Source organism: Siphateles boraxobius, unplaced genomic scaffold, assembly GCF_051911475.1.
Source record: "Siphateles boraxobius isolate OS27281-9 unplaced genomic scaffold, OSU_SipBor_1 41, whole genome shotgun sequence".
NCBI lineage: Eukaryota > Metazoa > Chordata > Actinopteri > Cypriniformes > Leuciscidae > Siphateles > Siphateles boraxobius.
Window position 1 is genome coordinate 8,585,714 of NW_027509042.1, and position 17,695 is coordinate 8,603,408.

A 17,695-nucleotide genomic window follows, 5' to 3' on the forward strand; every position below is an offset into this window, starting at 1 on the left:
TAAGGTTCACATAAAACGGAAGTTGCAATATTTTTTTCTTCTCAATATATTGTAACGTATAGACCAATCCAAGTGAAAAGGCTTCTCGAACAAAAAAAAATTAGACCGAAACTTGATTTTGCCCATCGGGAATTGACTGAATCATTGTGATTTGCTATGCTATGATCTCATGTGAGTGACAGATTTGTCCAGCCCTCACGCCAGTAATCATGTCATCAGAGGAAAGATGTCGCAGCAAGAGCAAAGGGGAAGTTATTTTGATTAAAGATTATGAGGGCACATGAATTTTAAAAGAATTATAATAATGTTCTGCATGGATAAATACTGCAATATGCCATAAAAAACAAGAATTGTCCATTTTGATTTCATGGTGACTTTAACACAATGTGTTTAAATGTATTCCACAGATTTTTTCCCCAATATTCCCATAAAATGCGTAAAAAGTTTGCAGACTCTGCCTGGTCGTGAATATTTGTACAGAATAGGCTGAATGGCAATAAGTATGTATGTATGCATAAGTATGACCTGCTCTTATTCCCATATCAGTTTGAACATTTGACAACAAGCGAGCAGTTGGTTACACTGCACTGTTAAAATCATTTAATGAACAATTTGGCACATAGGCGCCACCATTAAAAGCACATTTGAGCACAACAGTCCAAGGTAAGACATCAAACAGACCCAGGAACACAATAAAGCACTCACTATTGGAAAATGCCAATCAATGAATACCAGATGTTGTGAACGTTTACATTGCACTAGAGGGTCTTTTATGCTGTTTTGTAGTTGTGGTGCAGTCTATCTTGAGCGATGAGTATTTGAGGCATATCACATTAAAAGATACAGGGGATATGCTTCAGATTTGTCCCAATTAACCTTGTAATAAGATGTATCAAAGGCCTTATTAATGATGGTAATGAGAGAGATGAATTGACAGTGTTTAAAAACAGTGCTGTATGAAGATAAGCCTGCAGCACTAGTAGACGGAGGGAGACCAGACTTGTGAAAATGTAGGACAAAAGAGATCTTTACAAGCAAGGACACACACACATAGATGGAGAGAGAAAATACAAGGCTAGCATTGTGTTACCCTTGACTCTTAAAGTATATATGAATCAAGGAGCTTATTATCTGGTTGACACCATAAAAGAGTTGTTCCATCCTAAGCACTACTTAGGGCTCACCTCATAATGTGCCTGCGCTTAAACCCAATCATAATCCGTCTTACGCAATAACAACAAGACAATACTTTACTGAGAATGTCTGATGTCATTTCATAATTGCACTAATGGTAAAAGCTCTCGTTGCAAAAAAAATCAAATGTCCATTTTAATTCGTATGGTCAATTGTTTTCTGCTAATGACTGGCATAGTATTTCTTTCATCAAAAAGAACCGAAATGCCATGAAGACAAGAAAGAAAAATAATAATATATAGAATTTGGATTATGGCAGTCCAATAATATAAAAAGAAGTTAAAAAAGAAAATGGGACTGCAAAGTGTCTAAGCAGGTTAATATAATCTGCTCCTCAGAATGGAATATCTATATCGTACTAGAATATCCATTTATTGCCAGGAATATCAATAATTCAAAAATATTCATGAAAGATGATCATTTTGACTTTGACATCTAATTAAATAAAAAACAGAGAGTCAAATAGTCTGCCTTCAACCAATGTGGGGCTATCAGTTAATAGAAAAAAAATCTATTTAGTCATTTACTGGGTTGAATAACTTCAAGGGTTTTCCGATCCCCTCTTGGATCACCCTGGGAATTCCCAAGTGAAGCCATCGCCTTAGGAAATCTTCACTTTCTTTGTTTGAGAGAGAATCCCCAAAAGATTTAAGTCATATACTGTTTAACTTCACCAAATCCAATTTCCTCCTTTTCTCATATTCTTGCTATATTTTGCAGTATTGTGAGGTCATTTATCTGTAGTCTTAATTGGAAATTCTGATATCTATTTTGATTGTCCTTGGGAGGGATATTTCTTTGTCATTTTCACTGGAATATGCTGGTATGATGGCCTGGTCAAGTAGCTGTCCTCACGATAGAAGCTGACAAAACCGAATAATACAAGGGAGATTTATTGGCATTATTAGCAGCCTGATGTCATCATAACCTTGTTTTAAAATTGAAGAATTATCCGTGTTAGATACAACTGTCAAGAAAAACTAGAAACTTAAAACTGAAGTGTGGAATTTAAAAAAAAAACTTGTTCAAATATTTGTCTTTTGCATTTTGTGATGCAAATGGTGCAGAAATTAAACTCTTCAGCTTTAAAAATACTTCAAGTCTCTTAATTTTACTCAAATCAATCCATGAGACTCTTAAGTATGAGTCTATCAGTCATTTTGTTTCAACTCATCCATCAAGATGTAAATCTTGGAACTCAGTGTCTGTGTATGGGGGATGGGAAGCTATATTTATCATTCAATTTAAAGCAGCAAGGTTTTTCTCCTTTTATACAAATGAATTCATCTATTTTTGTCATTACGCATAATGTATTTCATTACTGGAGGATAAAAGAGAGGGTTAACTCATAAATAATTTAGAGGAAGGGAATCAGGTTGCAGTATAATTAATTATCAACTGGATTTAGAATATGACTCCATGGAAGATCATTTTATCTGTCTTTGTCTCAAGGTAAGAAGGAAATATTAACTCTGCGTATTATGAGCTATATTCCAACATGTCTGACATTTTACAATGTAAAATGTATGCAAAAAAGCAAAAAATATGCATTGCATGTTGTCCTCATGATTTATTGCAAAGGTACGCTGTAGTTGTGTGCGAAATTACCCCCTATACCTTCATTCACTATTCCCAACATCATTCAGCATGACCCTCACAGTGCATTATAGGTATTCTTTAGTCGTTGAGTGTACATCAGTTGTTCACTTAGTTTAGTGCGGTGCATTATGGGATTGAAAGAGTGCATTCGTTATCATCCACTATGGTTTTGGACACCACTACAAATGGCTGTCCCCCCAAATAAGGGTGTAGGGTTGATTTCAGACACAGCCCTCACTGGCCCTCTACGGAACTTTTGGCCCTCTAATGGTTAAAAAACAAAACTGCATACATTTTGGTTGTGTGTCGGCTCTGCATGAGGATGAATATGACCCAATACAAAAGAGAATGCCTTACAATAACTCTGTTAGAGAGCTACACAGTATGGCAATTTATGTTCAATGCCTTACTCACCTGTTGAGTAATAAAAACGCGGCGATCTGAAAAGCCAAGCCAATGTTGATTCTCGTTGTATTACGAGCTCTGTCACATTCCCTTTTTGCCAGTAGACTCTCCTCGGTTTTGCATTTCTTTAAAACAGGTGATTCCCCGGAGGTTTGAGATTTAGCGTGCTCCATCCCGTCTAAAAGATAAACATAAAGATACTGTATAGTAGGCTTACTATACTGAATCAGGGTATGACAAAAACACCTTTTGAAAGGATTGATGATGGACTGACTCTTTATTGACATTTTTGAAGAAAAAAAAAAACTTACATTTTGTACCTTTAAAGATAGCATATACTCCGCACCTGATTAGACAAGACATCTGGTATAGTCAAGCATTCTTATTTTATTTTCAATTAACAGACCTCTTGTTGTGTAAACATATGCAAACAAAACTGATTAAAACGGCATATAATTGCATGTTGGCCTTGGATGATATATAGCTTTAAAATCTTCCAAAGTTTGGTATCAAATCTTAAGTTATTAAGATTGCAATCCTTCAAAGTGATGTTATGCAGTTTTTTATGCATTATGCTCTTTTGGAAATGAAGCATGCATTGAACTGCACCTACAGCATTTGATTAATTTATTTGAATGTGTGTTTTCTCCTTAGGTGGGTCATGAATCGGCTTGTTAGCATCAACAATTATCTCCTGCTGGTAGATACTATAACTGCACCTTTATGATAGCAAAATATTTTATTTCCTATTGACAGTTTTTCAAAAGTAGCTGAGTAATCTGACAATTTTTTTCTCAATCAATTTAATTGGATAATAGTTGATGTTTTACAAGTGGCTGACTATTTCAGATGCCCCTTAAAAGTATGAAATGATCTAATTATATTTTTGAACCCATGTCTACCACTTTAAATGAGGGATCAGCTACATGACAAACAGGCATTTCATTATAATCATTATAGCACAAAGCAGCATATTGCAATGATGGAATCCTAACTTTAACAGAACAGCTTAATCTGTATCCTGCCTGTTGTATCCAATATGTAATATACTTCACACTTAACCAGCACTCACTGTTGAAGAAGGCATCTGGCATAGTCCAAACCCACAAACATACCCACATCTTAATTTTTCAATTAGCAGGCCCCTTGTTCTCTAAACATATGCAAACACAGCGGGGCATCCTTTAAAATGCAACTCTAATCTGCAGGCTAGTTAGAGTAAATTGGCAGGCTTGTAAACCTTGAGAAATCTGAACAGAGCTCATTATCAGTTTATCTCTGCTGACTGGCTTTCATATGAGGAGAATGTGTTGTAAGCTGAACTACATTGTTTTGTGTGAACACAGGTATGTGTAGACATGTTTGTGTGCAAAGAAAAAACTACTGAACTTCAGTGCAGTAATGCTACAGGCTACAGCATAAGGCTCTGAATATAAAAAAAAAGTATTTTTTCTTGTGAAACTGTGTGAATAATGCTGGAAGTAGCAAGTACATTCATATCTGGGTTTCTTCAACTTCTGACACTTTCTATGTCCCAAGGGTTGATTTTTATTAACACTTACAACTTTTCCCCCCTTTTTGTTATATCCAGTTCACATTAAAACTGTCTTGGGAAGATTTTACTATGCCTTGATTATTCATTTTTCCAATGCAGTTTAGTACATATACATACTATATCATTTATCCCAGACTAAGACTTTCAATATGAAAATCAATCAAAGATGTATACATTTTAAAGACTATGACAATTTAAACGAGTAAAAAAACGTAATATTTAATATATTGCAATATTTATTGTGTGAAATGTATGGAGATGTTTCAAAATTGCCTTTTTTTCTCAACTGTCCAATTGTTGTCATTTCCCCCACAAACAATTTTGCACGTTTACCAAGTGAATAATTTCAATGAAAAGCATGCTTGAAAAATATCAAGGTAAACAGCACTTGCAAACAAATATTTTTTAATTAGCATAATTTACAATCAAGCTTTTGCTAAATAATTTTTTTAAAAACTTGAAAATAGCTTATTGAAAATAACTGAAATTATTATTTAATTGTATTTAACATAACTAGGCTATACAGTATAGCTATTACATTTTATTTAGCAAGACAAAAGAGTTGGATGTTTTATACCAAAAAACGTTTCACCAATCTAGTGGTAGTGTTACAGGGCCAAAATGCATAAACACCTTATTGAGAAAAAAAGTGCGACATCTCAGCATCTAATATGCATCTTAAGGCGTGTTTGAACCATAGACTGTAAAAAAAGAACATTGATAGCGAGATCTAGCAATGCATTAATCATATTTGAATGAAAAACGTGAGAAAGCGTGTCGTTACCTTGAGTTTTTGTCGTCAAACGCAACACGTCACGACCGTAGCACGACGTCATCGGTAGACTCGAGTTGGGTGTGTCACACATGTCAATCAAAGTTGATGCTCCCTTTAAACCAGCAGTGACGACTAGCGGGAGTGTGAGAGAAACGAAACCCTTTGCTTTGACGACAGTATACTTCTGTAATTTAAAATCTCAGTAACTTTCTTATTATCGATGTTAGTGAAATACCGACGTGTGTAGCTTTAACTGCTTAAATGCGCATGCGATTATTTTTGTTTTGCTGAAGGCGTGTCGCGCAATATGCTTAGAGCTCTCATGTGATTTATATTGTCTTCACTAAGATTGTAGGCTATCAATGGTAAGTTTTCATCGACAGTTTTAGCAGTGTCTGGGGGGGAGGGGGGGGGGTGAATCTGTTCATTATTAACTTGATATTTGCTTTGATATTTTAATCACACTGTAAGACAGATATGGCTGGACAAAACTCTGAAATCGAGCTTGATTTGATCAAAACTGAAGAGAGAAGCTCTTTTGTAAAAGCTGGTAAGTTAGTAATAAGCAATGTAACATGTTCAAACATTAGTCTAACACTGTTCGATTTTTGGTATGGTGCATTATGTATGTTATGAGAACAATGTTTTCTCACTCATTTTGAGATGGTTATTGATTGAAGAATGAGTGCATTAGCTTTCACAGCAGTTAGAAATAGGCAAGGTGAATCCTGTCCCCTGTCATAATGGATCTATTTTTATCCCTTTTCCCCTATAAATATCCATTTCCCCATCCAGTAAATCCCCCAAAATCTTAAAAAAATTTTTTTTATGGATTTTACTCAGAGACTAAAAGAAGTGGAGACTGGGGTTAGTTGTCACACTGTCTATGACTCCTTAGATCTCCATATTTATTTATCATAAATACTTGTATTAGAGATTATATCATGCATAAAATGGTTATGCATGACAGCTGTGCTGTGATTGAGAACAGCTGATAATGGCACACCTGAGAATCTGCTGTTTAAATCCTGTAACTGTATTGTCAAAGAGCATGCACTCTCCCGTAATAAAACAAAGATTAATCTTCTACATCCGTCATATCAAGACATTTTCACTTCACAAAACGAGAACACAGGGAAGACAAACTACAGAACTTTCTGGAGAAACAATTCTTTATCCTCTTTTCTAAATTATTCAATCTGAAGGAGAGAGAGAATAAAAAAAGGCCAATACAGCCCAAAGCCATTTTCATTTGTCTTTCCTTTTTTTTTTTTATTTTAGACTAACAATGCAGATTCCTCTACGGAAAAATGTCCCACGTGTTAATTAATCATAAGACATTAAATGTTAAATAAAAGAGAGAAAAGCACATTGAATAATTCATTTGGGATAGGTGGAAGAAAAAATAAACAAGGTAGTGAAACCAAAGCAATGATTCATTAATAGTTTGCATTCAGATCTGGCAGATTCATTATTGAATGATTTCTGGGCTCACTTTGAAACCAGTGAGAGCACAGGAACACATAATCAGCATGTTTTCTAGGCAAGCCTTGAAAAACATTGCTTCAGAATCAGGATGAAAGAACTTTTGAAACGGGAACTGACATGGTGGATTAGAGAACATTGATTTATTTTGCATATATAGTGGTGGATTTGTTTCTGACAGGGATGTTTAGAGTATTTAAGTGATTTTAGCATTGCAAAAAAGTAAATGTGCTGCAGATATAAGTAAGATTTCCAAAAAAACTGTAAAAAAAAAATAAAAATCTGTGGCTATGGCACTTTCAAATGATTGCTGTTTGTATGAGTGACTTCTGGCTCAGCCAATGGTGTGAGTTTGGGGCAGGACTATAGAGTGCAACAGTTTCCGCCCACTTTTTCATAGGGATTTTTCAAAAGTCTTCATTACAGAATTGACTTCTGGAACCCAACTGTTGCGTTCTATGTCTGGTTGTTTGCAACTTGTGGATCCATTTTTTTTTCTACACTCATCTTTACGACGAAAGTGAATGGGGACCAGGGCAGTGAAGTGAATATTCCCCCATACAATTCTGGTGCTAAATTTAGACTTTTCTGAAGTCATATGAAAGCAATGGGAGGAAAAGACTGAATTTATATTTACTGAAAATCCACAATAGCAAGCCATTCACATTTTCCTTTCGGATGAACTTTTCCTTTAATGCTTTAGAGCATTTTTGAAAGATTGACAGTAAACAAAATGAATAGAACTTTTTTTGTATAATCTAATTTATTACACTGTCACAAAAAAGGTAGAAATGCTGTCACTTGGGCAGTACCCTTCCAAAAGGTACACCTTTACACTTTATTTTACCCAAATTTTATTTAGTACCTTAAAGGGATAGTTCACCCAAAAATGAAAATTAGCCCATGATTTACTCACCCTCAAGCCATCCTAGGTGTTTATGACATTCTTCTTTCAGAAAAATGTCCTGGCTCTTCCCAGCTTTATAATGGCAGTGAATGGCCGTTTATGTTTTGAAGTCCATCATGACAAAAGTTCATCCCCTGCACCTCTAGGGTATTAATAAAGGCCTTCTAAAGTGAAACGATGTGTTCTTGTAAGAAAAATATCCATATTTAAAACTTTTATCGACTAAAACAATTAGCTAACGGCAGACGGCTGTACGCATCGATTTACGGCGAAAGAGTAACCTTTGACATGACGCATAACGCAGTGACGAACGCGGAAGCGCAGAGGATAGAGCAAAACAAAACACCCAGTCACGAATTAGAAGTCTAAAACTAATATTTTTAAAGAGAAATGTCGGAGGAGCTTGAGTTTGTTGCCCAGCCCTGTTTGTTTGAACCACGAGAGACGTCAAAGCTTACGCTACTCCTACATCTACGTCATACAACGTCAAGTATTACTCTTTTGGCGGAAGTTGACTTGCGTAGTACGTCTGCCGTAAGAACGCGTACGCTTTGTATACGAACGCATCGCTTTGCTTCGCTTCACTTCGCTTGGCTTCGCTTCAGAAGGCCTTTATTAACCCCCCAGGGCCGTGTGGAGCACTTATATCATGAATGGATGCACTTTTATCAACTTCAAAACCTAAACGGCTATTCACTGCCATTATAAAGCTTGGAAGAGCCAGGACATTTTTTTATATAACTCTGATTCTATTCGTCTGAAAGAAGAATGTCATATACACTTAGGATGGCTAGAGGGTGAGTAAATCATGGGTTAATTTTCGTTTTTGGGTGAACTATCCCTTAAAAAGATACATATTAGTATGTTTTGAAAGGATACCACCCCAATAACAGCTTTTCTACCTGAGAGTGTAGATGAATATAATCAGCCATATCGTGCCCAATATAAATGCACTGTAAGCATGCAGATTATTCAAAAACACCTTTTCTTTTTCAGGAGCGGAGGTTTCCAGCAACAGCACAGCAACTGGGAGGCTCTCACCCATTCCTGAGGTGGATCCCTGGGAGAGAGAAGCAGACACGGACTCTACAGAATTCACTTACTCCTTATGCTCAGTGGACAGGTACAGCACGGCGGGCTCCTCCAGCAGCTCCCTGTCTGACTCCCAGGAGAGAGGAGGTGAGTCACGCATCATCACACCTGGGTTTGGGATTGGCCAGCTTCCTCTTTCGACCCCCATAGTGCCCTAAAGGGCTCTAATGAATAATAATTACAACATCAGCTGCCACCATGAATTGTCTTGTATTAAAATTCAAACTCCTAATTTTCTCTCAAATGAGCAGTGGTTTTATACATTATCTTGTTTTTTTTTTTAATCCTTTGATTTTTTTTAATGAATTTATGTGTTGCTTGCAGCAAATAATTATGCATTTTTAAATTGTAAATTATTAAAACATATCTTTAATTTAAAATGAAAACTAAGGGAAAGCTTGTGATTTTAAAGCTGTCTACATCAGTTGAATAACTGAATTAAGCAGCTACTTACATATAGAGATGAATTATTAAAATCATGCGCTGAGAACTCTTTTGCATGAGTATTACGATTCAACAGCTTTTTCAATATGAAATTAATTAGAACAATATATTTCCCTTCATTCAGCCAGTAGGTGCAGTTAAGGTGCAGCAGTCATTATGTCGTAGTGTCGAGCTTTACACATGCGTTACAATGCCTTTCCTGGTGTAATATTCCGAGGTTAATCTAATTCCAACTGTTATGCTCAGAGGCAAGGGTATTTTGTCCTGCATTATGCTCAAATCTACTTAAAGTCTTGAAAGCCCCATTTGAAGCTTGGTTTATTTTTATTTACATAAGACCCTAGGCTGTGTGGAAACATTTCTTAAAAACAGACCATCACATTAAGTCAACTTTGCTAAAATCCTGCTAATTATTTTGAGTCCGTGTCATTCTTCCTGGAAGTCTCTGTCTCTCTCCAGCAGAGCACAGATGATCTTGTTAGGGAAAAAACACCTATACAGACAGATGATAATTGATTACATCTCCACACAGCACTATTCCTTCTCTCGTTGGAAGGAAAAGGTGATTCAGTAAATTATGCATGTGTACAGAAGTGCCCTGCAAGAGCTGGTGGGCTTTTAAACTGTTGTATACAAGAGGTGCAGACAGACTGCAGGTCAATAAGGGCCTTTGAGTGTCTATCCCCATCAGCCAAACTCCCAAGGTGAGAGTTTTCAGAGAGGCATTTAGGTTCTATAACATACATAACACTGTGTGGGCTTTCTATCGGCATGATCGTGCCATGTGTCGTTCATTGAAGTGCATAATTTCAGCATTTCTGACATAATTTTTGTGCTTTTTGACTAACTATTTTTACTATTTGATGGTAACGGCATGCTGTGTTGGACAGATGTGATTATTTCAATTAAATTCTAAATGGATGCATATTGTAACGTACTGTAGCACATTTTTGAATATGTGCAAAAAGTGTGATAGAGCCTGTTAAGTCTGTTAACTAACTTATTAGCAAAATCACAATATCTAGCTCTGCTAGAGAAAACCACACAAAAAAGCAGTTTTTCCTCATGCAATGTTTCCGTACTGGTATGTTACAGCTGTTTAAGGGTGTTTCTTCAACTATAGACACTTTGGCCATGTGGGGTTTTAGAAAATAAAGTTTTGTACAAAACAGATTTCTCTAGTTTGTTTCCCCATTAACAATACCCATCCGTTAAATACATGCATCTTGTCATATTTTAGACATTTCCACCTCATCTCAGATTATGCAGTTTGTTTGATGGAAGTGATGGAAATGACGGCAGTGGAAATTACATTTTTAGCCGATTCTTTTGTCTTGTTAATGATAATTTTATAGTTAGCATTTTGTGTATCTTAAATACACATGACTACATATATTTCTTGTCTACCTGAAAAACTTGGAGCATAAAAGTAGTTTTTTTTTTTCTTGTAGGGATTTTTCAAAAGTCTTCATAAAAGAGTTAAGGCCATTAACCAAACCAACCAGCTATGAGGTGAATCATAAATTTTACAAACTTTGATTTGAAGGGGGGGAAAAAGCATTTGAAAATTGGACAAAAAACAAAGATACAAGACAGCTGTAATGTGTGAAAGAACTACAATACCATGAAGCATTGTGAATGACTAATTAAAAATGACAGATAAATATAAAACTATTGAATTAAAGATGTTGACAACATTTTTGATAAAAATGCTAGTAGTTTGAGAGCATAGGGAGAATTTTATAGTTAGCAGTTGGTGTAACTTAGATACTCATACAATTTTTCAATTATTGCCTTTTAATTTCATGATATATAAATAGCATCTGTACATATTTTAGATACCTCATGTTTCTGCTAACTAAACAGATAAACTGCAAGTGTACTCTCCATTACGGTGGTTTTACACACTTCTTTACTGCTTCTTAAATGCAGCCATGAATAAAGTATAGATGATTTAGCACTCCCTGTTAACTGCCCACAATGTCATGATTTTTTATTTCTGTTGTTCAGAGCTCTGTGCAGGGATTGTACTGAATTGTCTCTTCTGCCGATTCTACGACCTGTTCCTCATGCTGCCTGAAACATGCGAGCGAGTTGCTATCTCCATCTGCCCGACCTACATGCTTTTCTCTCCACCCGCGGAACCTGCGCACACCAACTGGAACTGCAGTTGTGATTTTGACTGTGGACTTAGGGACATCTGCCATGAAACAGGGGAATGCCTTGAGCTAGCGATGGAAATTTCTGAGGTTTGCTATCGCTAAGGCGCCTGCAAAACTAAAGACGTCAAAGTTGCTTCGTTGGAAGAACACTTTACAATTTCGTGTCACTTTGCAAATTTTGCATCAAAGAACACTACAGTTTATGCCAAAGCAAGCTAATAGATGCCCATTTAGAGCTAGAATAATCAAATAAAAAAATATAAACATAAACATGACATTTAAAGCTACTATAAGTGATTTCACATGAAATTGCTACTTTTCCCATCTTCCATAGTCCAACCCCTAAAGTCACGTCATTGGTTGAAGTGGTAGAGAAGCGCCTCCAAGTTTTCTAATTGGTTAAGGTGAGTGGCTTTCTCTTAAATAACACAAGACCTCCTGTTAAAAAGGCTCCCTAAAGGGATAGTTCACCCAAAAATGAAAATTCTCAAAAAAAAACTCAACTCACACATCAGTTGTGGTAAACCGAAGATCAAGTATGTTCACTTAACGTGCAATAACCAATGAGGTTCATTCTCATGTTATGCAGCACGTTTGAGCTTCCACAAGAGGTTTGTTCTCATGCGTCAAATAGATTCAGTCATTCAGTTTATGTTCGCTGACCAAAAAGTAAACCTGAATTCAATCTGTATAGTATAAAGTGATTAAGTCTCTTCAGAAAATTTGGACCAAACCTCTTGATTCATATGGATTATTTTTACGATCTCTTTATGAACTTTTTTAAGCGTCAAAGTGGTAGTTGCGTAGCTGTCAAGGGAGGGACAGAAAGCTCTCAGATTTCATTAAAAATATCTTCATTTGTGTTCCAAAAATGAACAAAAGTCTTAAGGGTTTGAGTAAAGAGTCTTAAGGGTAATTAGTGACAGAATTTTCATTTTTGGATGAACTATCCCTTTAACATGTTTTGACTCAGTTCGATTATTATTGAAGTGATCAAATATTGAAGCACTAAAGTTAACTAACCTTAAGCACTTTCAGGTTGTGTATCGGAAGGCTGATAAAATGACCCTATGAGCTTCACTTGATAAACAGTTCTACACAATAACATGCCCTTGTGCCAGCGTATGTTGATTTTTATCACAACGAAGAGCGAAGTGGAGAGAAAAGGCCTTCAGTGTGTCCCCATGTTGATGGCTTGTTTAAACTAGAGTGCAGTTGTTAAACAGCCAGTTTGAGACGATGTTTTGTAGGACACTTGTCCTTCTAGGGCCCATCAACCTTTGTTCTTCGTTCAGGAAGACTGCTCTCTCGAGTGCACAGCGACTGTGTAATAGATCGTTTTTGTCAGCGCCAGGCTCTCGTCACGTAATGGGGAAAGCAACACTTTTGTTCGTGTGTTTGTGTGCATGTAATTCAGGCATCTATTTCAGGGAGAGGTCAAGGTAAGAGAACGATCACGCCAGGCAGTGTCATTGTGTTATCTTGGCTTGCTAAACATTTGTTTTCAGTTATCAGATAGAGATACCCACTGAGTAACATGGTTGTTCAAACAGCAGGAAAACCTCAGCGCAGTTAGCCAAGAAGTGACTAGTGCTGCCTTTTTTCCTACAATCCTAAATGGTTGATACACATTTACACAAACAATCGTAATTCTTTTTAATCAGTTACCCAACAAATCAAATTGCGCTTTTCGTGGATTTTGCCAGATTAGTAGCATCACATCCTAGGAAAAAAATGCAGACTTTTGATTAGGGGACTTGTAGCATGTAAACTTGATATCCACAAGCAAATCTGTATATCCTGATTTGTTTTCTGAGTTACTGTATGTTTTTTCTTATAACAATTTCCTCAAACTCAGACTGGTACAAAAATTATTATCATAGTTAAAGTTTCCACCAAAATACTAATGTTATAGTTATTGATACTACAATATTTAGGGGGCGTTTACACAACACCTTTTTCAACTGAAAACTGAAAACTTTTTATGCATTTTGGTCGTTCATTTACACGACAACAGCGTTTTGAAAATGCAAACTTTTGAAAACGGATTCAAATTGCAAGTTTATGAATACGATACTGCCATTCACATGCGTATGAAGTGTACAGGCTGTTGGTGCGTTGTGTTTCTTTACAAAGTGACATCGCCAACTACTGGCCTGGCATGCATAATACAGCATTTTTAATCGTTTTCGCAGATTCGTGTGAACTGGCATCGTTGTCTGAAAACATGTGTACAAACACCCAAAACATAATTTCTCTTACAGTGGTGTAAACTTCCTATTCTACTGTATTTTTAAAAATACAAAATAAAGAGAATGATGACATAATATGGAGCGACTATATCGCTTGATTTTCAGTTTACTTCATTTGTAATCAGATGGCTTCCACCGTCTTATGAACTACAAAAAATCACTTAATTTGCTCTCTAAAAAGACTTTGGGGGCCTGTCACATTTTCTCTGACATAAACTGCCTGAGCAAACAGATGCCTGTTTAAATGGTAAACATCTGCATGTCTACAACTTTTGGATCTTTGTCAAATTACCTGATAGCTATGGGAGCCACAGGGGCTGTTGGGCCTCGGTAATGGTGCTGCATATGGTCTTCCCATCTATTTAAAGAACTTCACAAAAGTTAGTTTAATTTCTTTCAGTCTTTTCATTGTTCATAAGGACTTTCTGATTATTCTATGGTTTTATTACTGTTCAGGGCACTCACAATGGATTATATGGTGGTGGGGGGGCAGACACCAAAGCATCCTCATACACAACCATCCACAATACCCTGTTCTGCATGAGCAAACACCATTTATACTTTCATGTAAAAATCTAGTTTGTTGTCAATGTTTAATGTATGTTTCAAAATTTTATGCAGTTATTGATGTCTTATGATGTGGAAATGTTCTTGAATTATAAATGCTGAACTATGCATGTGTGAAGTCCATTATCCCTTATTTCCCAGGATTATCTAGTCCCTAATAGGCTATCAAACAACTCATGGCTTTTGAATCTGGGCCATCTGAGAGGATGTATGTCAGCCATATACACAATCAAGAAGTGATCTCCCCTTCTTATGAACTATGAGTTATATGCCTTTGAGCTATACAGACGTTCAATCCCAGTGTGCGTTTCACAGGCCCATTAACCCCATGGGCTCATATCAGAGATACCTTTCAATCAGTAAGAGATCCCCATCTGACATGACAGGTGATTTTCCTTTGCGTCCAATTAATAACCTCATTTTAACAATTAACAGTGGAGGATTGTGGAAAGCCCTGTGGAAAGTGAAGGCCTGAGGGATTGGTAGCAGTTTTAGGTTTTGCTGAAGCAAAGCAGATTCTCCTAGGTTCACTCCCATCATCCCCAGTCATAAGGCCCCGCCCTTTTCCAGGTGTTGCCCTATGAGAGGCCTCCGAGGATGGGACGGGGTAAAAGGTGGGGTTGAAGATGGGCTGGGCAGGGAGAGCGCATATGGCAGCAAATGATAGAGTACGGTGTGAAGCCTCTCTCTGCCTTTGCGCCCCACGGAGAAGAGGAAATTAAAGAGCAGGCGGAGGGAAGGAAAGTGTTAGGGGGTGTTTGTGGAAAGAAAGGGTGATTTAAGTGTCAGTGCAGGGGGGATGGGACTGTGGAGTTAATTACTGAGTAATGAGAGACAATTTATTGTGTTCTTGTTAGACACATCAAAATGCCTATTGTGAGACTCTGTTAATGTGTCCCCTTAGAGCTTGGTGCTAAAGGTCCCGAAAGCTTGTCTGGAGTTTTAGTAGCCAGCCAGAGTCTGATGCAGCCATCCCGGGACCCCATGGGCCCCCCCGGAGCCACTGAAATACCACCAGGTGCTTTTAGTGTCGGTCCCCGAGTCAGGAGAATTTATTCCGAGAAATAATGAGAGTTGCATTAGCAGAGTATCGATCCCCCTCAGTGTGGCCTTCCCTCATGAGCCTGCGGTAAGTCTTTAGAGACACCTCTCAACCCCACTAAATCTTCACTTCCTCAGTTACAGCCCTCCCCTGTTGTTTTCTACCTCCTGTCCATCTGTTTTATTTTAGGTCAAAGTTTGTCATTCATCTCTGGATGTAATATTTATTCTGGAAATATCAAAACTAGAAAAATAAAAGCGTGATTAGATGTTTAACGACTGTATTGTTCAGTAAACCAACGAGGTGTAACATTTTTTTTTTTTAAATCTCAAAATCAGACCTGTACAAAACTGTTATTAAAGCCAATATTTGATCAATAAAATATGTATTAAAAGTGTGGGGTCAGTATGATTATTTTTTTCACAAAATGAAATTGATCAAAAGTGACTAAAGTCTTTCACATTGTTTCAATTTTAAATAAATGCTGTTTATATTCATCAAAGAATCCTGAAAAACAATACATCACATGTTTCTTGAGCAGCAAATCAGCATATTAGAATGATTTCCAAAGGATCTTGTGAACAAACTGGAGTAATGATGCTGAAAATTCAGCTTTGCCGTCATAGGAATAAATTACATTTTAAAATAAATTACAATAGAAACCAGCTATTTTAAATTGTAATAATATTTCACAATATTACAGTTTTTTTTATCAAATAAATGCAGCCTTGGTGAGCATAAGATACTTCTTTTAAAAACATCCAAAAACTTGATATAAATAATTATATAAAAAATAATGTTTATATACTTGAATTATTTACAGTTCTTGTTTAGCATGATTTTACAGTTTTAACAGTACCTAGTAACTATTTAAGTGGAAACCAGGTTACATATTTGTAAGGAATTTTTGTAGTATTTTCAGCATGTGATTCTCTTGGCCACCACTAATAGACAATCCTAAAGGAAAGTCAGTGAAATCATCCTTCAGCATGTTCATCGAGAGAGAAACACCAGCCTTTGATTTGGTACATGTGAACTCAGACCATAGAACAAAGCTGCCGTCACCAACAGCCAGATGTCAAAAGTAATCCGCACACATTATTATTGAGTACCTGTCATGCATGATTCACAAGCAGCAATTTCAATAGAGATATGTAAGTCTGCATGACATATAAACCCCAAAAGAGAGGATATAAATACAATCAGTTGTAAATAACTCTAGAAGCCCTTGCGTTCAAATTAAACATGCTTAAAATGCTTGTATTAAATGTATGCAGAACTCGTTTTTGGTTTTCTCTTTTTTCTTTAAGACATTTTCATGACTGACATCTTTTCCCCACAAGCAGATCTTAATCTAAACCCAGTAATAATGACATCTGTAATCTGTGATAATGCATATTCTAATCTGAATTGTGTTCCTTGTTTTGTAGCTCAAATGAATATGTTCCATCAGCAGCTGAATCTGCCTTTGAAATGATCTCTCTGGACGCACGAGTAGAATATGGAATGTCTATAGAATGCAAATGAGATTTCTCTGTACGTGCATAAATTTAGCAATGAGGTTCCAGCAATAGCACAAGGCTGTTAGTTGCATCTATTAATAGAATTTAAAATGAGGCTTTATTTACAGGATTCCTGCCCTGGTGTTTCAAGAGCCAGTGGAACAAAGTCTCTGCCCAGTTTATCATAATGGAAGCTTTCTAAAGAAAATTGCATCACTTTTTGCTTTACAAACAAGAACTAGATGTGCTGAAAGTGCATTATAGTGCTTTCTTTACAGCACATTTGAAACCAACAGACACTGCATCAACTTACAGTTCACACTTATAGTGCTGCGCTAACATATACTGAATGGCATACGTTGAATATACATAATTGAACTCCTCCAGAGAGGTTTTATAAGACATATTTGTCGTGTTGTTCTTTTTTTCTTCTCTAAACGTCCCTTAGGGCCACCAGCAGCGAGCCCAAACTCCTCTTATGAAGAGAGACAACAATTTTCCACCATATGAGTCAACTTTTTCATTCATCAAAATGGCAGAGCACATATGCATCCAGCTCCCCATAGATTTCTTCCCTAAGGAGCATGCTTGTCACTGAGAGAAAACAAGTATACCAACAGTGTGTTAGGTAATAGGCCACCTCATTAATCACCAGAAGTTATTGCTTATGTAATGGCAAAACAACCTCAGCTCAACAAACTCATAACTTTGTGT

At 36.6% G+C, this 17,695-nt stretch overlaps 1 protein-coding gene and 1 long non-coding RNA gene across 2 annotated transcripts; one reads left to right on the plus strand and one right to left on the minus strand.

The window, feature by feature from the left end:
• Positions 1-3,255: 3,255 nt before the first annotated feature.
• On the minus strand, positions 3,256-5,602 carry LOC143706312 (uncharacterized). Its single transcript, XR_013192964.1, has 3 exons — positions 5,538-5,602; positions 3,510-3,544; positions 3,256-3,376 (listed from the first exon to the last, which is right to left on the minus strand). It is a non-coding gene; the product is annotated as an uncharacterized LOC143706312 (long non-coding RNA).
• A 402-nt stretch (positions 5,603-6,004) lies between these two features.
• mdfic2 (MyoD family inhibitor domain containing 2) lies at positions 6,005-12,432 on the plus strand. The gene is made up of 3 exons (XM_077199937.1): positions 6,005-6,078; positions 8,917-9,099; positions 11,467-12,432. The coding sequence occupies exons 1-3, from the start codon at positions 6,006-6,008 to the stop codon at positions 11,718-11,720; spliced, it is 510 nt and encodes a 169-aa protein (XP_077056052.1). The 5' UTR covers position 6,005; the 3' UTR covers positions 11,721-12,432.
• The last annotated feature ends 5,263 nt before the right edge of the window (positions 12,433-17,695 follow it).